The 20,472-nt window shown below is 41.6% G+C and overlaps 2 protein-coding genes across 3 annotated transcripts; both read right to left on the reverse strand.

The window, feature by feature from the left end:
- Nucleotides 1-811: 811 nt before the first annotated feature.
- On the reverse strand, nucleotides 812-6,849 carry LOC115774505 (GTPase IMAP family member 9-like). Of its 2 annotated transcripts, none has more exons than XM_030721836.1 (2): nucleotides 6,751-6,849; nucleotides 812-1,777 (listed from the first exon to the last, which is right to left on the reverse strand). In XM_030721836.1, exons 1-2 carry the CDS (start codon nucleotides 6,773-6,775, stop codon nucleotides 1,044-1,046), a joined length of 759 nt encoding a protein of 252 aa, XP_030577696.1. In that variant the 5' UTR covers nucleotides 6,776-6,849; the 3' UTR covers nucleotides 812-1,043. The 2 variants fall into 2 exon arrangements, with proteins under 2 accessions (XP_030577696.1, XP_030577695.1); XM_030721835.1 differs by lacking the exon at nucleotides 812-1,777 and adding an exon at nucleotides 1,919-3,521 and having other exon boundaries at nucleotides 6,751-6,842.
- Nucleotides 6,850-16,990: 10,141 nt separating this feature from the next.
- LOC115774831 (uncharacterized) lies at nucleotides 16,991-20,335 on the reverse strand. Its single transcript, XM_030722260.1, has 8 exons — nucleotides 20,083-20,335; nucleotides 19,588-19,878; nucleotides 19,185-19,451; nucleotides 18,981-19,022; nucleotides 18,341-18,442; nucleotides 17,798-17,881; nucleotides 17,685-17,713; nucleotides 16,991-17,282 (listed from the first exon to the last, which is right to left on the reverse strand). The coding sequence occupies exons 1-8, from the start codon at nucleotides 20,126-20,128 to the stop codon at nucleotides 17,217-17,219; spliced, it is 927 nt and encodes a 308-aa protein (XP_030578120.1). The 5' UTR covers nucleotides 20,129-20,335; the 3' UTR covers nucleotides 16,991-17,216.
- Nucleotides 20,336-20,472: the final 137 nt, after the last annotated feature.

The following is a 20,472-nucleotide window of genomic DNA, read 5'->3' on the forward strand; positions in this document are numbered from 1 at the left end:
TCAGGGAGAGTGGAAACAACAGGGAACAGGTGCAACAAATGAACCTAATGACACAGGGGAAGTAAATTGAACACAACACACAAGGAGCACGAGACTACCAAAATAAAACAGGAAGTGACACGCAGACCTAACACAGAAGACGTGACAAGGGGAGAAGACATTACACAAAGACACAACAAACTGAGAAGACTAAACTATAAAACACAACCCAAAATTATAACAAAACAGAACTAAACAAAGAGGAACTCAAAACACTGGGCCAGTGGCCCAGGACCATGACAGGCACACTGTGATGTCTTCATTAATGGAATTTATTAGCAGCAAACAGCCTTTTTCCTTATCTTCAAGCACAAAATACTCAGTTGTTCTTAAATGTTTAATAATGTTGTGCTTGTGTTTTGTTTCATAACTGTTGCCCCAGACCAAAGGTGCCCGTGCCACCTAATAACAACGACAACATGCTCTCTGTAACACACACAGTGATATCCTAGATTGAACCTGTCTGGGCTTCTGGATCTGATGTGTGTCAGAATTGTAAATACTGAATGATCAAAAGAAAAGAGTGTAACTGAAAATTTTAGATTCTGCTACTTCTGTGTCAAACTGACCTTATTGAATTTATGTATGAGTTATCTATCATTACACAGTGTTCTAACAGCATTCTGTGACTGTGGCAGATAGATGAATTGTCTCTATAAATATTCTAGGCTTACAGTTTCAGAAAACCTGCAGACTGCTGTGATGCTCTCTGTGCTGTTGTTTGACTCCTTTGCAAAGGTAAACAGAACTCATCAACAACCTGGTTGTGTGCACCAAAATTTATTTCAGGTTTTCATAATACATGTCAGCTGCAACAGACTCCACCTACCCACGACCCCTAAGCTGGATACATGGTTTACAAAATATGAGATGCTTGAACTCTGGGTATAAAGGACTCTAACAATATTCCTCCTCTTATTCTCCTCTTTTCTCTTCCTTTTCTTCCCCTCCTTTGTTTCTCATCCATGTTCTTCATCTCCTCTGCCTTATTCTGCACCTTTATCTCACTCCATATGTGTCTCCAACCATGCGAGGATGAAATGGATGGTGTTAAAAATCCACATGTAACTTTGCGTGAGAACCCAGAGTGTTAAACCCCTGCAATACCTGGAGCTCACGCTCAAAGGTCTGAAACTCCAGACAGACCTCTCTGACTCAAAGCTTCTCTCATAGTACACGTGTCCTCCCTCTGAGATGGAGTCTATTTTGTTCAGCAGCTCTTGGGCCTGCTTCTTGTCTCCCATCTCTTCATTGTTGAACACGTGGTACTGACCACTGCAGTTCTTCAGCAGCTCCTGCAGGTTTTTGTCCTTGCTGATGAACTGGTCGATGTTGGTGTTTTTCAGTCGGTCTCCATAGGTGAACAGCACCATGGTGTGTTTGGAGACGTCGTCACTCAGCATCTTCTGCAGAATTTTCAACCCTTCCTGCTCTTGTTCAGTAAATCTTCCGAGCTGGAGGACGAGGAGGAAAACGTGAGGACCCGGAAAGCTCAGCTCGAGCGCTTTTATCATCTCTGTTTTCACCGTCTCTGCAGACAGCCGAGTGCTGACGAGTCCGGGGGTGTCGACCACAGAGACTCTGCGGCCCTGAACATCAGCTTCTCGCTTCTCAGTCTTCAGAGTCAGAGGGCTGGAGCTGATCTCACAGTCAAACTCCTTCTTTCCCAGGATGGTGTTTCCTGCTGAACTCTTCCCCACTCTCTCCTGCCCCACCAGCACCACCCTCAGGTGTGAGCCTGAAACAACACAGGTCATCAGGGGCTGTTACACCAGCGTATCAGTGCTCACCACTTGAAAAAGGAAAACCCTCATTTTGTGGATTTTCTCTTGATGTAGATTTATTTTAAAAGGATCACTTTAACATTTTCTACCATCAATAAGACAAAGTGACACATTTGGACAAAACATTGGTCTGCAGCATCCTGTTTGCTTTGAGCCCATCAGTGGAACAAACAAGGCATGTATGTGAGGGTCTGAATGATATTAGAAACAACAAATAACGTCGTCTCACCCATTACCCTGTGTAGTGAAGTGACAGAAAAAGGAAAGAGAAAAAACACAAAGTGATACAGAACACAGCCTGCATGTTGATGCTTTTAATAATGTTGTGTAACAAAGGTCCTGATACAGATTGTCATTTGGCAACAAGAAGAGGAAAACCTAAAAAAAATAATTGTTATCAATGATTTCTTGCTTTTGAATACTGGTACATAATTCAGATAAATGCAGTGTCCCCACTGTCTTCTGCTGACATACAACAAAAGTATATTTTAATGGTTGTAGATTTAAAAAAATTAAATCAAAAGTATCCCTTCAATCTCATTTATAATTAATGAAATAAGATGATAATCTGTAAAACTATTAGAAATCAACCTGATTTTAAAGATGATACAGTCGACAGACCAGAAAAGCTAAACAAGATGTCATCAAAATATACAACACTGTGTTATTCTAAAATTTCCATATGACTGGAATGGGCTGCAGCTAACTGAACACTTGTGTATCACTGTATGATGCATCCTGCTGCATCTTTCACTCTGAAATATATATCTTGTGTTGGAACCCCGGCATATGCAGCTCCAACACCAGCTCCAACACCAGCTCCAGCAGCAGCTCCAACAGCTGCTCCAACACCAGCTCCAGCAGCAGCTCCAACAGCTGCTCCAACAGCAGCTCCAGCAGCAGCAGCTCCAGCAGCAGCAGCTCCAGCAGCGGCTAAACACACACCTCCAACAGCAGTTCCAATAGCAGCACCCTTTAAAACAGCCTGAACAAAGGAGTTGTCTTCCTCTGCCTGTTTTCTTGCTTCTTTAGGGTCCATGTTTGGATCTTTTCTCAGAAGTTCTTCAAGCTTTTTTTTTATGGCTCTCTCAGCCTCTTGGAACATTTCGTTGGTGTAGTAGCCTCCTCCATTTCTTTGAACCATTGTGTTGATCTTCTGCAGCAGCTCTCTGACCTGAGAGGGATCCTTGTCATCGTTGTCAAAAACATGATATTTTCTGTGACACTGACTGATAAAACGACGCAGATCTGGATTACCATTAATTAATTTTTCTATGGAGGCACTTCTTTTCTTCAGTTCATCTCCATGAGTAAACAAGGCCATGGTGTAACGTGCTGCCTCTTTTCCAAACATTGCCTGAATGATTTTCACTGATTTTTGTTCTTCACTTGTGAATCTTGTTGGCTGAAGCACAACCAGAAAAACATGAGGTCCAGGAGCAGCAAAGGACATGCATCGAGCGATCGCTTTCCTCACCTCCTCTTCAGATTTTTTTGTGTCGCCCAATCCTGGAGTATCAATTACATCCAGTGTAAGACCACCAAACTCTCCTTTCTTTTTCTCACAAACTTCTGTCACTGAGGAAGAAGACAGCTCAGATTTAAAAGCATCTTTTCCTAAGATGGTGTTTCCTGCTGCACTCTTCCCAATTCCAGTTTTCCCAACAAGTACAATCCTGAGGTCTGCTTCCCTCACATCTGTTGAAGAATATCACAAACACATTGATGTTACCTTTTACGTCCATCAGTACCACTCTGCATGCAAAATGTTTGCACATAATGATCTGAATAGAAACCAAAGAAAACTTTGGCTCTTTACAGCCCAAACCAGCCAACAGCGATCTGACAGATCACAGATTGCAGCAGTAAATAATTTTTCATGCAGTGACATCACACTGAAATTAATTCTGTCACTTTTACCACTGATAGTATCCATAACATCCCTGGCCTTTATTTCCCTGTTCTTGGGTATTTGTTTTGGTCCAAGTAGGATTTGTGTGTCACAAATTATTTATAATTCCTGTTGGATGTTTTGTTCCAACTGAGAAGGGCTGATTGTGACAGTTAAATATCAGGTGATAAGGGCAAGTGATATAACCACATATCACCAGCAGGAAGCACCGCTGCTTTAACAGTATTAAAGCCACAGTATTTCTCATGTCAGTGACTCTGAATCTAAATAGGTTTAATATTACTTATGTTTGTCTGTCAGGGAGGAGTGGTGGAGACACCATTGGGAACTGTTCATCCAAGAAAAACTCCACTTCTTCAGAAAAGACACCTTCAAGCTAGATTGAAGTATTCTTTGGCCAACGTGGAGAAAGTTTATGCTCACTGGAAGTGCATAATTTGGTCAGATGAAATGAAACTAGAGCTCTTTGGCCATAGAGACACTGCTTATGTTTGTGGAAAGAAGGGAGAGGTGTACAAAGAACACCGCCCCCACAGTGAGACACGATGGTGGGGATGCTTCAGTCCATGTGAAATTGGGAATTTTGTCGAGGTGGAAGGAATCATGAAGAAAGAAGGATGTGTGAAGATTTTCAAAGAAAACCTCCAGCAGTCAATGGCAAAAGTGGGTCTGGGTCATCGCACAACCTAAAACCAGATGCAAAGCATTGCCATATAAATTTTTGATTGGTTGATGTGGTGCATCTTCCACCAATAGGAAACGGGATATCATGCTTGTTGTGTGGATGTTTTTCGTTTTTTCGCTTGCCAGCACTTTCTGGTAGCGAGTATCAAGTTTTTAGCTTTTCTTCCTGCACCAAACATGACAACAATATTCAGGAAAAATCATGGTGTAAATTGTTTATCATAAATCTGGGTATACTTTGCCTTTCAGCACAATTTTAAAAACTGGTTTATAGTCTGGATTTGCACTTTGTAATAGTGCCAATAATTCTGTCTTGTCTGCATAATGAGCAAGGTAGAATTAATTGTGTGTTAATAGAGGTTTTTTTTTTAAATAATTGCTATTTATAGCAAGTCATTGTTACTTCAGGGAGTTTCTAGTTGTTAAGTATTTTGTGTGATCTCATTTAAAATGAGGACTATCTACAGTATGCCTTACAAAGCATTAATAAGTGAAGCTGAAAGGCCAGGAGTACCTTGAGAATCAAACAAGTCTGAAATTTTCCTACAGCTGTCACAGTATCCAGTATTATGCACTTGGATTGGGATGGGTGAGAAAACAGACTTCATTTGACTCTAATCTGCAATCTACTGACATCTAGCAGTGATATTTTATAAACTGTACTGTACCTTTAAAGTACTCTGTGGCTGCTCAGTGGAGCTCTTTCTCTTCTAAATTCAGAATCTGTTCCTACATTTCATCCTGCATTCAAGGCACTTTATATTACAGTATAAGGTAAAGATCCTACAATAATACACAGAAATCCCCAACAATAAAATAACCCCTTATGAGCAGCACTTGGTGACAGTGGGAAGGAAAAACTCCCTTTTAACAGGAAGAAATCTCCAGCAGAACCAGGCTCAGGGAGGGGGGGTTCATTTACCGCAACTGGTTTGGGGGCATGGGGGTTGATCTGGTGGGGGCTAACTAGCCGGAGTGCTTAAATACTGGGCATAAAAATCTTTTGTAAGAAGGAAAAATGAGGAACGCATGAGTTGCAGGTGAGGCATAGATGAAGTTGGAGGAGGCGAAGGAAGAGTTCCCTCTGAGGAGTTGCTTCTGACATGCTTATGTTTACAGGTTAATGCTGCCATCTCTGATGCACTGAACCAGAGATTCTGCTAAAGGTTAAAATGGAACTAAATTCTGGCAACATGCAATCGAGCATATGACTACTTCAACATCATGTTTTATTTTATTTCTTTAATTTTTACAACTGCTGCTTAAAATAAAATAAAATAAAATAAATAGTAACAAAGCTGAAGAACTCAAATTGCTCTGTTTTCTTATTTTATCTGTGGAAGGCAGCCAGACATAGTGTCTGATATTTTATATTAACTTTACTATAAAGTGTAGCAAATAACTGTCAGATATGTTATAACTGAGTGAAAATCCAAAAGATTTCTGGGCTGGACTAATAATAATTCTACAAGATCCTAGCAACACCCCTGCACTGAGGTTACTGTGTAACTGGAACAAATTAACTCAAACACCCCATCTCAGTAACAAAGTGTATAAACTAAAACTAAACTACCCAAGAACTAAAACAACAAAAGTATCTGAACTGAAAACTCTCACTAACAATAAAAAAAAAAAAAAAACTCTCACAAATGATGACAAAACCCACAGATTCTAGCCAGAGAGCAAGAACGGGTGCATGCATATTCATCCACTTTTTAATTTATTTATTCATTTTTTTCTCTGCTCAAAATGTTAGCCAGATTACATCCAGAACTGCAGAGGAGTGATAGGCAGCCTGCCAAAGCTACACTATGGTCTGAGTTTCGAAACAACAGCAAACCTGCAGACATTTTGTTGAACTGACAGTAATGAAGTTAGTGAAAGGTAACGGGCAGGGCTGAAGGCTTAACGACTTCACTGCCTGGTATGATTTCATTTTAACCTCTGGATGATTTCATTCTACAGTTTAAACAAAACAAAAAAACATGATGGACAAAAGACAAAAGAAACACACACACACACACACACACACACACACACACACACACACACACACACACACACACACACACACACACACACACACACACACCATTACTACTATTTAATGAAATTTTTATAGCTGTTTACTATTAAATAATATTTTTGAGTATTTATTATTTTACACAATAAAGAAAACTGGGAGGGGTTGAGACGGCCCTGGGCTAAGTTTAATCTATTACAACATATTTACTACAGCAAAACCTATAAGCTCTTTTTTTAAAAATAAATAAATAAATAATAATAATGATTTAAAAATTACTTTAAAAAGCCTATTAGCTCTTAACTCACGATTTAATGCAGGCTGGCTGTACATGGTCGTCTTTTTTTTGTCTGTTTTCCAGTTGATCTGTCAGATGTGGTCACTTTGATGGTCTTGATGGTGAATAGTTTCGTTTCACCGAAATATGTGGAATATATTCTGACCGCAATCCCCTCCCTCCGTACCAATTAAGCAAACAAAAGTTAGATAACAGCTGCTGCCAAATCCCGATGTGGCAATGGAGGAAGTCAAAGGCAAAGGACAGACTTCATGCTTCAAATATTATCACTGAGTGTGCGTTATAATCGGGAATCACCCCTACTGATGTATCTGGGCCACATCAGGGCCTTCTACGTAATTAGTTGGTCAGAAGGTTCGTTATAATTTTTTCACACAGAGAATCCGTCACAGATATCACTGTGTTTAAAATTAAGACGATTTAAATGGACAGATTTTATTTAGTGATGCCATAAAACCCGTTAATGAGCGCTTCAAAAATGATGTTAATGTGGTGTAACACGAGTGTTGATACAGCAGCTTTGAAGTGCACTTATAGAAATTATTACGTTTTACAGATCTTTGTTGAGCAATCATAAAATGCCCGTGAAAAGACGGCTGCCAAATAAAACCCTCATCTGTGAAGTTCCGGCCAGCCGCACTTTGAATTTTGTTGCTCCTCTACTGCCGACATTGCGGTACGGGTGCCGAGTGGCTCAGAAAAAAAAAAAAATACAGTGAAAAATCCTTGCCCTGTAATTTTTAATTTTATTTTTTTTTCATTTTATTGTCAAGAGTAACAGTTTACAACGCAGTCCAGTGCAGGTTTTGCTACACTGTGATAGATTATTATTCAAGCATGATAAATTATAAAAAAATTGGTTGATACTGGGTGAAGAATTCCTTAAAATTGAAAAGAATGAAATGTTGCAGTCCTTGTAAAAGTCCCATGTGTGTCACTTTCCCAGCTTTGTAAAATGCAGATTTTGTTACATGCAAAAAAAAAAATTATATATATATATATATATATATATATATATATATATATATATATATATATATATATATATATATATATATATATATATATATAAAAGCATAAGTAAAATAGTATTAATATGCAAGCAAAAAACCCAATGACAGCATGGCTGTATCTGTAATGTCACTCATATCATTTATTTCTTGGGTTGTTGATAGTAGCATAGAGGCTGCTGGGATAAGAAGAGGAGGGCGCTTTCAGCATGCTGTAGGTGACTGCTTCATCTTCTCCACTGCCATTTTTAGCCAGGACCTAGAAATGAAACAACATTATTATTAGTTATATACCAGATATACTCACGGCCACTTTTGTAGGTACACCTGTTCAACGCCTCAGTAAATATCTATTCAGACAAGCATGACAAGACGACCTGCTGAAGTTCAAAACAAGCATCAGAGTAGAGAAGAAAGGAGATTGAAGTGAGTTTGAATGCAGTGTGGGTGTTGGTGTCAGACAGGCTGGTCTGAGTATTTCAGAAACTGTTGATCTGCTGGGATTTTCCCACATAACCATCTCAAAGGATTATAGACAACAATCCCATAAAAGACAAAAGTCTAGTGAGTGGTGGTTCTCTGGGCAAAAGTCCCTTGTTCATACCAGACGTCAGATGGGAACGGCCAGACTGCTTCAAGCTGATAGGAAGGCAACAGTAACTCAAATAACCTCTCATTAAAACCAAAGTATACATAAGAGCATGTCTGCACACAAATCACTTTGAAGCAGATGGGATACAGCAGTAGAAGACCACACTGGGTGCTCTTGTCAGCTAAGAACATGAAATTGAGGCCACAGTTTGCATGTTTTTACCAAAACAGAGAGTAGAAGATCGGAAAAATGTTGTCTGATCTGACACGTCTCGATTTCTGCTGCCACATTTTGGATGACAGGGTTAGCATTTGATGTAAACTACATGTAAACATGGATCCACCCTGGTTCAGGCTGCTGGTGGTATAATGGTGTGGGAGATGTTTTCTTGGCACATTTTGGGCCCCTTCTTTTAATGCCAAAGCTTACTTAAGTATTTTTGCTGTCCACATTTATCCCTTTATGACCACAGTGCACACATCTAATGAAAGCTGCTTCCAGCAGGATAACGCACCATGTTTCACAGCTCAAATCATCTCACAGTGGTTTCTCAAACCTGAATGAATTCTCTCCATTCAAATTCACAGTCACAGATCTCAATCCTAAAGAGGATCTTTGGGATTCAGTGGAATAAGAGATTCACATCATGGATGTGCAGGTGACAAATCTGCAGCAACTGCATGATGCTGTCATGTCAATATGGACCAAAATCTATGCCACAAAGTATCGACGCACTTCAGAAGGCAAAAGGGGTTTAACTCAGTACTAGCAAGTTGTACCAGGTGTATGTAAGATGAAATTGCCTGGATTACAATAAGCTTACCCGATCTTTACTGGTATTCTTGGTGAAGCTGATGGAGGCATAGTGAACAGCATTTTCAGGATCAGCCTATACAGAAAAAACAACATAATGACTGCAAAGTAACTCATAAAATATTGATTCCATTTCAGAGAGAAAGCAGTAAATAACTAAAGGCTGTGAGAGCAGGCCGAGTCAGCAGGACTCAAATCTAGTCCCCTAAAAAAATAAAAAGTAAAATAATGTTTACCAAACAAATGTTTGTGTTTGTGGAACTTAATTTAATTCAATAGAACACTGTCTCAAGATAAAAGATAAAGGTAAGTTAAGATTTACTTTGTGTATCACATATTTGGGGTATTCTTGTGTTACGGTTTAAAATAATTAAACACAATGAGCTCATAGCAGTTTAAGAACTTACAGCGTTTCTCCTCATTTGCAGTCTGTTTCCTGAAGAAGAGAAAACTAGTTACAATCTTTAGAGTAAAAATATATTTAAGTCTTTCTATTTATAAAAGTTTGATCTTGTGGAAGCGCTCACCTTTACATCTCTTACACTGGATGGATATAACACCAACCACACATAGTAAGAGTGCTGCTACACCCACTGCCACAACGATCCACTTCCACCATCCTGGAGAAATGAAAACATTTAAAACATTGTGGCTGCAGTTTTCTGCTCCCTTCTTTGGCTTTTTCTCAGGTTAAGGAGATGTGAAGTCATCTTTTCCTGAGTAAAAGAGCATCTTGTAGAGCAACAACGTGACATAACACTTGGATGTGTGTGGATACATTAATACTGTGGATGACACCACTACAGACGCTTTCAAACAGCAAATGCAAAAGTTGTCCACGACTCACAAAAAAACCCCACTTTCTGATCTGCCTCATGTTTTCCATCCTAAATGTAGCCTGATGTTAACTTGGTATCAGTGGACATGGTTTTAATATTTTCACTCTTGAAGCTGTTTGGCTGCAGAATCTGTAGGTTCAAGTAAAGACCATTGTTCTGAGTTAAAGTAACTACTTAGGTTGCTACTGTTAAAATAATAAATACTCGAGTGATGTTATTATAACAAACAACTTGGTTAAAAGAGTTCAACATTAACTTTTAGCAGGATGTGTCAAAATCCAACATTTAGTTGTGGTTTTATGACAACATCAGTGCGACTTCCCTTTTTGCTTCTCTTATATTAATAACACCAGTGAAGGAAGTCAGAGAAGCTGTTCTGCGGAACTTATCGCAGCAACACTTTCTTGGAAAGACAGCAGCAATCAATCAATCAATCAGTGATGATTATTCAACAGGAAAATGACTTCATCATGATTTTCATAGAGAGTGGCAGGAGTACACAAACAGCAATAATGTTGAACAATCTTTCTCCTGTCAGTATAGGATTATTTTGACTGTGATAATTATCTAATCTTTATGAATCTCTTTTGGATTTTGTGGTTATTTTTTTAAGTAAAAACTAAAACAGGTTAAATTTGTTGTGAGCAGCTCAAAAAGAACAAATTCTCACCTGTTTTCACACCAGACAGTTGAATCCTGAAGATGAACTCCTGCGCGTTTTCATTTTTCACTTGACAACTGAAGGATTGATAATTATGAGAAGTTGTGAAGGTCACGCTGGCTGAACAGCCAGACTGTGACGTCTTCAAGTTGTTATCCTTATCAGCAGCTTTATCCTCATACAGCCACTTCACTGTGTATGAGCAATCATGGTGTGATATCACAGAGCAGGTTAATGTTACTGTGTTGCCTTCATTATGTTCAGTCACTGGTGGGAAAAAAAAAAAAAAAAAAAAAGTGGAAAATTAGGGTCATGCTCAGAGGAACTATGATTATGACAACAATATGATGTTCAAATGAGGTATTTTGATGGTGATGATGGAAACACTCACTCTTAACAACAGACAGATAAGCTGCAGATTCTCGATCTTCGTCTCGTCCTGATTTGTCGAACTTTCTGCAGGCGTAATGTCCGACATCCTCACCCGTGACCTTCTTTATCACCAGAGAACAGTTTGCCGTGACACTCAGCCTGTATGACTTATTTTTAACCTGAAATTTCCCACCTTCGAACTGTGTCACCGCGCTTGTGTCACCAGGACCAGAGAAGAGCCACGTAGTTCTGCCACATCTGTCCTGATCATTTTTCACGTTTCCACAAGTCAAAGTGGCGTCATGTCCCACTCTGACAGCAACATCAGAGTACTGAGTTGCTGCTGCTGAGAAAATTAGAAACATATACAAAAATTAGATATTAGAATGTGGTTATAATAATTTTACATATGGCAGTTTTATGACTTGTGTGGGCCTAACTGACAGCTGATTAAATGGAAAAGTGATTTTATTATAATGCATTTCTTTGTCTTACCTTCTTTCTAACTAACTCCACACACACACTCACACTTGGCTGCAGCAGGAATAATTTGGGGTTCATATGTTACCAAAGGATAAGATAGCGGGGAAGACGCTACAGACCTTACATTCAGTAAAAGACCTGCTCTCCTGAGTCACAGCTGCCCCTTAACATTATGCAATAACAGTAATGCTAATATAGTAGATGTTAGAAATCTGACTTGTAAATAAACATGTTTCCTTACCTGATAATTGAAGCATTAGTATCTTTAGAAAAAACATTTGAATCCATCTGAATTCAGCCATCGTGCTTCTTAAGTTTTCTTCTTGTTTGTCACACACTAATGGCTACAGTGTCCAAAATAGTTCTTCCTATAGAGAAATGCATACATCATTTGTGGTGATGTCACTTCCTCAAAGTGATATGTTCTGTTTAGGTAATTTTTTTTTTTTTTTTTTTTTTTTAAAGAGGTCATTTGTGTTCGCTCTAAAATGATACATTAATTAGTTGAACAATAATACAGTAACTTATCAAACAAAAAAGTTCAGGTCAGCATTTTGAATGCAGTTTGAAGCAACATAAGAGTGTGAAGTAAGAGGATTTTGTGTGCTGTCTTCTGGGACAGAGGTCACAGTGATGTGTTTGATGCCTTGAAGAGGAAGACGAATGTGTGAAGATTTTAGCTGAGATAAATACTTCCAGTAATGCAGCTCTTCGTGTTTTTAAATAGTGCTTAAAACAGTCTCGAGTTTCCACCACAGTTACTGTGCACCATGCAAATAAGATTTTATGTTGGAAATCATAAACTCCTCCATGAATCACCACCTTATCATGGTGGAGGGGTTTGTGTGCCCCAGTGATCCCAGGAGCTATGTTGTCCGGGGGCTTGTCCCCCTGGTAGGGTCTCCCATGGCAAACTGGTCCTGGGTGAGGGTCCAGACAAAGAGCGGTTCAGAAGACCCCTATGTTTGCAACAACGAGGGAACAGTTTACCCTGCCCGGGATAGGGTTACCGGGGCCCCACCCTGGAGCCAGGCCTGGGGAGGGAGCTTAAGGGAGAGCGTCTGGTGGCCGGGCATTAGCCCGTGGTGTTCGGCCGGGCGCAGCCCGAAGAGGTTACATGGGCCCGCCCTCCTGTAGGCCCACCACCCGCAGGAGGTGTCGTAGGGGTCGGGTGCAGTGTGTGTCGGGCGGTGGCCGAGGGCGGAGGCCCTGGCGGAGGCCCTGGCGGACCGATCCCCGGCTATCGAAACTGGCTATTGGGACATGGAATGTCACCTCTCTGGTGGGGAAGGAGCCTGAGCTAGTGCGTGAGGTTGAGAGATACCAGCTAGATATAGTTGGGCTCACCTCAACGCATGGCCTGGGCTCTGGAACCAGTCTCCTGGAGAGGGGCTGGACTCTGTTCCAGTCTGGAGTTGCCCTCGGTGAGAGGCGGCGAGCTGGGGTGGGTATTCTTGTATCCCCCCGGCTTGCTGCCTGTACGTCGGAGTTCACACCGGTGGACAAGAGGGTAGTTTCCCTGCGCCTTCGGGCTGGGGAACGGGTCCTGACTGTTGTTTGCGCTTATGCGCCGAATGACAGTTCAGAGTACCCACCCTTTTTGGAGTCGCTGGGCGGGGTGCTGGAGGGTGCTCCATCTGGGGACTCCATAGTCTTGCTGGGAGACTTCAACGCTCACGTGGGCAATGACAGTGAGACCTGGAGGGGCGTGATTGGGAGGAACGGCCTGCCCGATCTGAACCCGAATGGTGTTTTGTTATTGGACTTCTGTGCAAACCACAGTTTGTCCATAACAAACACCGTGTTCGAACACAAGGATGTCCATAAGTGCACATGGCACCAGGACACCCTAGGTCGCAGGTCGATGATCGATTTTGTAATCGTATCATCAGATCTGCGGCCGTATGTTCTGGACACTCGGGTGAAGAGAGGAGCTGAGCTGTCAACTGATCACCACCTGGTGGTGAGTTGGATCAGGTGGCGGGGGAAGATGCTGGACAGACCTGGCGCACCTAAACGTATTGTGAGGGTGTGCTGGGAACGCCTGGCAGAAGCCCCAGTCCGGGAGATCTTCAACTCCCACCTCCGGCAGAACTTCGACAGCATTCCGAGGGAGGCTGAGGACATTGAGTCCGAATGGACCATGTTCCGCACCTCCATTGTTGAGGCTCCTGCTCAGAGCTGTGGCTGCAAGGTGGTTGGTGCCTGTCGTGGTGGTAACCCCCGAACCAGATGGTGGTCACCAGAGGTGAAGGGAGCCATCAAGCTGAAGAAAGAGTCTTATCGGGCTTGGTTAGCCTGTGGGACTCCGGAGGCAGCTGACAGGTATCGGCAGGCCAAGCGGAATGCAGCTCGGTCAGTGGCCGAAGCAAAAACTCGGGTGTGGGAGGAGTTCAGTGAGGCTATGGAAAAAGACTTTCGGACGGCATCGAAGTGATTCTGGCAAACCGTCAGGCGACTCAGGAGGGGAAAGCAGTGCTCCACTCACACGGTTTATAGTGCGGGTGGGGTGCTGCTGACTTCAACTGAGGCTATAGTCGGACGGTGGAAGGAATACTTCGAGGACCTCCTGAATCCCACTGACACGCCTTCTGTAGTGGAAGCAGAGTCTGGGGACGAGGGAGATGACTTGACCATCACTGGGGGTGAGGTCACTGAGGTAGTTAAACAACTCCTTGGTGGCAGGGCCCCTGGGGTGGACGAGATTCGCCCTGAGTTCCTGAAGGCTCTGGATGTTGTAGGGCTGTCTTGGTTGACACGCCTCTGCAATATCGCGTGGAGATCTGGGGCAGTGCCAATGGATTGGCAGACCGGGGTGGTGGTCCCCATCTTTAAGAAGGGAGACCGGAGGGTGTGCTCCAACTTTCGGGGGATCACACTCCTCAGCCTCCCCGGTAAGGTCTATGCCAAGGTGCTGGAAAGGAGGGTCCGTCCGTTAGTCGAACCTCGGATCCAGGAGGAACAATGCGGTTTTCGTCCTGGTCGCGGAACGCTGGACCAACTCTTTATCCTCTCAAGGATATTCGAGTGTGCGTGGAAGTTTGCCCAACCAGTCTACATGTGCTTTGTGGACTTGGAGAAGGCATTCGACCGTGTCCCTCGAGGTGTCCTTTGGGAGGTCCTGCGGGAGTATGGGGTGTCTGGCCCGTTGTTGCGGGCCATTCAGTCTTTGTACAACCGCAGTGAGAGCTTGGTCCGTATAGCCGGTAATAAGTCGGATTCGTTTCCTGTGGGTGTTGCCCTTTGTCACCGATTCTGTTCATAATTTTTATGGACAGAATTTCTAGGCGTAGCCAGGTGGCGGAAGGCTTCTTCCTTGGTGGCCTCAGAGTCTCATCTCTGCTTTTTGCAGATGATGCGGTTCTGTTGGCTTCATCAGGGGGTGGCCTCCAGCTCGCAGCGGAACGGTTCGCAGCCGAGTGTGAAGCGGCCGGTATGAGAATCAGCACCTCTAAGTCTGAGGCCATGGTCCTCAGCCGGAAAAAGGTGGAGTGCTCTCTCCGGCTCAGGAACGAGTTCTTACCCCAAGTGGAGGAGTTCAAGTATCTCGGGGTCTTGTTCACGAGTGATGGGAGAAGGGAGCGGGAGATCGACAGACGGATCGGGGCTGCCTCTGCAGTGATGCGGACGCTGCACCGGTCTGTCGTGGTGAAGAGAGAGCTTAGTGTAAAAGCGAAGCTCTCGATTTACTGGTCGATCTACGTTCCTACCCTCACCTATGGTCACGAGCTTTGGGTAGTGACCGAAAGAATAAGATCGCGAATACAAGCGGCAGAAATGAGTTTCCTTCAAAGGGTGGCTGGCCTCTCCCTTAGAGATAAGGTGAGGAGTGCGGCCATCCGGGAGGGGCTCAGAGTAGAGCCGCTGCTCCTCCACATCGAAAGGAGCCAGTTGAGGTGGCTCGGGCATCTGATTAGGATGCCTCCTGGCCGCCTCTTAGGTGAGGTGTTCCGGGCACGTCCCACCGGGAAGAGGCCCCGTGGTAGACCCAGGACACGCTGGAGGGATTATATCTCTCGGCTGGCCTGGGAACACCTTGGGGTCCCTCCAGATGAGCTGGAGGAGGTGGCTGGGGAGAGGGAAGCCTGGGCTTCTTTGCTTAGGCTCCTGCCCCCGCGACCCGGCCCCGGATAGGCGGAAGAGAATGGATGGATGGATGGATCATAAACTATGAAGTAGAACCAATTGATAAATTATTTACAGATTACATTATCTTAACTTTTACTAAGTCCACTAAGATTCAAAGCTAATTTAATCTTGAATTTGCCAGATTAGCTCAGGCTTCTGGAATAACAGTCACCATATGGAAAATAACAGTGTGGATTTCTTAAGATTTATTTTTTTAATTTAACCTTTATTTATACAGGTAGTCCCACTGAGACTCAGTGCCTTACTCAAGAGCGACCTGTTTTAGAGACCAGATGACTGCTCGTCCCTAAGCCTGGCTCTGCTTTAGGCTTCTTCCCGTAAAAAGGATTTTTTCATTTCTGCTGTTGCCAAAAGAAAGGACCCAAAGGAAAAAAACTAATTTCCTGCTTCTAAATTCAGATAAACTGAGGTTATTGCACTCAGTCCTAAAATCTTAGAAACATGGTGTCTAACTGACCTCCATTAACACTGTGAGGAATCTTGTAGTAATGTCCTCTTCAGCGTGCACATTAAACAAATGTGTTGGACTGCCTCCATCCATTTGTGCAATATCACTAAAACAATAAACATCCTGTCACAGAGTGATGCTGATAATTTATTATCAGATGAACTTAAATGCTCCCCGAATAGCCATCCAACATTTTAATCAGGCCCTAACAGAGCACACTGCCATCAGACTGCAGGCTTATTTGTGGTTTCCAGAGTTTTCAAAAGTAGAATGCAAAGCAGAGCGTTCAGCTTTCAGGTAGCCCTACTATGAAACAAGCATCCAGTGTGGATTCAGGAGACAAACACTCTTTACTCTTAAGATTTGGCTCAAAACTTTCCTTTTGATAAAGCTTATATTTAGGCCTGGATCAACTGACCCTGAACCCTCCATTAGTTACGCTGCAATAGGCCGAGGCTGCAGGGAGGGTTCCCATTATACACTAAGCATTTCTTCTTAATTCATCTCCTTGCACTCCCTCTGTGTTTGTATTTAAGGATTAGCATTTATTAAACTTTGGCTCTAAAAAGGTGAAAAGGGTGAGTGACCGGATTCAAAACACACCAAAGTTTAAGAATGGAAACATCAAGCCAGGACGGAAGATTCAAAACCACAAAATAAATGTGAAGCATTTATTTTATGTTCAAAGACTCAAAGACAAATATAAGACTAAAGCTCATTTAAGCACACATTGGATTCTCAAACTTTGTGACAAGCCAAAGTTTGATTCTCTTTAAATTACTTCTTACAGAAAAGTCATAAAAGTTCAAGCTTTTGCAGCTGAAAAACTGTTTAACTCAGGACTGACTTATACTGATTTTTACAGATGTTGAAGTGTCTACAGAAGGGTTTCAGGAGCTATGGATGTGAAGACTTAAAAAGACACTGATGAATGCCTCTAGCCCACTAAATAAAGGCCTTTTATTACATATCCAAACCTATTTTAAGTGTGTGGATGGTTTTGTGTAATAACCATTACATTTTGTAACAATACTTTGAGGGACAGCAGGTTAATTACTTATGCAGATATACAGCACGCTGATGTTCACGTTCTTATCACTGACTGTTGATCAGACTTCATCAGTAGACTGGACACTTTCATTCTTCACTGCTCCACCATCTTCCTCATTAAACACCTGTCAAATGACATGCTTGAATCACCTGAGAGATTCACATTTTCCAGTAACAATATAATTCTTATCTTGGGTCATCCATTGCACTTCATTTAGCACAAAGTAACTAAAAAAATGACACTAACATGCATGACATGACTTTATGCCAATTTGGTGCACAATTCCAGCCAAAGCAAAGAACAAAACATGTAATCAAGCTCAAATGAACATGAATAATGAATACATTTAAAACTTCAGCATATTTGTCCGTGAGTCCATGAGAAGGTGCACATTCCAGAGAGTCCTCCATGACAGAAGCTGGCTCTAAAACTCATGTATGAAGAAACATGCTTGTTTTTTCTGGGAAAGGTTGATTTACAAATGTATTATTCACAGTTATGTTCCTGTTCTGTTTAACAGACTCACCATGTTTTCATCTCTTTGTGTCTTTTCCCCTAAAAAACAAGAAAGATTCAAGTTTAGCTTCTAAAACCAGAATCCAGGTTTGTCTAACCTTGTTTACATGTGAATATTCTCACTGTCTTTGGTCCAGATGGTGACGATCACAACAACTGTTATGAGTGCTGCCAAAACCACAGCCACAATGATGAACCTCCACCAGGCTGGGAAAAGAATGAAAACATGAAAAAAAATCATTTTAAAATGAGTTTCCTGTTCTGTTTAATATGGATGACTGCAGGAGTGGCTTTTCAGCAGCATTTACAGTGATTCCAAACCTGTGTTACTTATTAGACTGTAAGAGGTGACGGTCACTTTTCTTTGGCATGTGAATGAATATTAAATCTGGCTAAATATGATCTGAAGTTATACATTTCACACTGCAACTGTTGCAACATTTCTTTCTTATCTTTAATGTAACCACAGCCTTAATTTGCTGTTAGTGATGATAAAATGTTCCTGTTTCTGCGTCCTCATGACAAAACCACCATCTGCTCAATAAAAAGCTGTGAGCGTGTCGTTCATGAAGTAATAACTTGATGTGTTACTGTAAGATTCAGAATGGTCACAGTAGCAGAGCACAGAGACTGATGTTTTTATAAATGTGTGATCTCTATTGATACCTGTGCTTTTATGAATCCACTTCATTTTCTCTTGTTCACACTCATCAGGAGGCGACACAGAGCTGCTTAAAGTCACACTGCCTCCATTCTGCTGTTCACTCACTGATGAACAGAAAAAGACAATCGTTAAGGTGTGAATACTCACTAACATAAAGAAAAATACTAACATAAAATGTTGATCTCCCTTTGTCATCAGTCACTCTGCAGGTGTAAACACTGGCATCTTCAACTGTGACCTTTATTATTGTTTATGTGTAAACAAGTTCTTAAATCAAATACATCAGTTTTGCTACTTTTCTTTGGCATGGGAAAGAATATTAATTCACTGATGTGTAAATATAATCTGAAGTTATACATTTCATACTGCAACTTTTGCAGCATTTCATTCTTATCTTTAATGTAACCACATCCACACATGATGGTTCCTGTTTCTGCAGCCTCTGAACAACAAACCAACTAACCCAGCTGCTCGGTAACTAGTTGAGTGTGTCGTCTGTTATGATGTAAATTTTAAATAAAATTGTTGAAAGACCAAAATTGTGTTGATATCAGTTTCAGTGGTTTCTGCTGCACATTCATGTGTTTACTAACAGAACAACCCTAAAACCATCCTTCATGGCAGACTCTGTTGTGGTCATACCTGTGTTTGTGTTGTTTTCAGATGATGTATTTGTTTTTTCATCTGCACAAAAGAAGAAAGATCAACTGTTCATTAGGAAACAGTCTGCATGTTCTTAACAGCGCATACACAGTTAAAGCTTCAGACTGATGAAATCAATATTTTAGGTAATTAGTTACATTAATTTAAAATGATTTTAAAATCCATAAAACTCTGGTTACGTACCTGATAAATGAGGGCTGAAGGTAAAAAGCTCCCCTCTGCCTTGATATGTTACAACATAACACATGAAGTCATAACTTGATATGTTGCTGTAGGTAAAATTCAGAATGGTCACAATAGCAGAGCACCCAAACTGTGATGTTTCTATAAATGGATCTTTGAAGATGTCTATGCTCCTGTGGAACCATGTCACTGTGACTTGATCACAGTTTACAGGAGTTGACACAGAGCAGTGTAACATCACACTATCTCCATACTTCTCTTCAGTCACTGGTGAAAAAGAATCAGAACAGAACGACAATCGTTAACTTTGTGATCATAATTGTTGTAATATATTTATTTTTTTTCTAATGAAGTATAACAAAACAATTTGAACTCAAAAGGTACTGGAGGTGTAAATACTCACTGACAGCAACAGACAGAGTAATCTCAAGAACGTGACCTGGATATCTGTCTGTGGAATCTTCTCTGCAGGCGTAATGACCAGCATCCTCAGCCGTGACTTTGTGTATAACCAGAGAACAGTTTGCATTCAGACTCACTCTGTCTGAGGTGGCTTTTTTCTGCTCATGCTGAAACAGCACAATTGAACCAGTGAAGCTCCAGGTGGTCCTGTTACATTTATTTGAACAAGGCAAAGTGACTTCATCTCCATCTCTGACAGCTAAGGGCCAAAAACTCACTGCACCCTGTGTTCCTGAGGATGTGACAGAAATAAATATTACATGTTAGAGTGCAGATAACTTCCAGACATAAGTTTGGGGAAAAAAAAATTGGTCCTCATCTTTTGGTGCACTATATTCCATGTTTGATGAAAGTTGCTAAAGAAAGTTTGTTATGAAGAAACATTTGAAGGAAGAACTTTCTGTATATTTCTGTTATCTTTTAAATGCATCCTTACCGGTAAACTGAAGCTCCAGCATCAAAAACACAAGGACTGCAATCATCGTTCCTCACTGTCTCTTTTCTCTGTTTCTTCTATTACTCGAGCTTCTTACAGCAACAAGGCACACCACACAGATCAGGACATGACAGAAAGGAAGGAAGAAAGGCAGCAACACTTCCTCCTTCTGCCTCATCTGTGTGTGTTTTAACATGAAGCAGTGCTGTGTCTGTGCGCCATATTGCTGACGTACTTTGAGCAGTTAGACTTCACAAGCATGCTGCTTTGGACCTTTTATCTTCTTCTATACTTGCTGTCAATGTACTAATAAAATATAGAAGATGACCCTTTTAGTTTTACTCGTTTCATGTCATTAAGTTTCTTTAAATACTTTTGGTGATATGAGGG

The sequence above is a fragment of the Archocentrus centrarchus genome, chromosome 24, assembly GCF_007364275.1.
Source record: "Archocentrus centrarchus isolate MPI-CPG fArcCen1 chromosome 24, fArcCen1, whole genome shotgun sequence".
In the NCBI taxonomy this organism is placed as follows: Eukaryota; Metazoa; Chordata; class Actinopteri; order Cichliformes; family Cichlidae; genus Archocentrus; species Archocentrus centrarchus.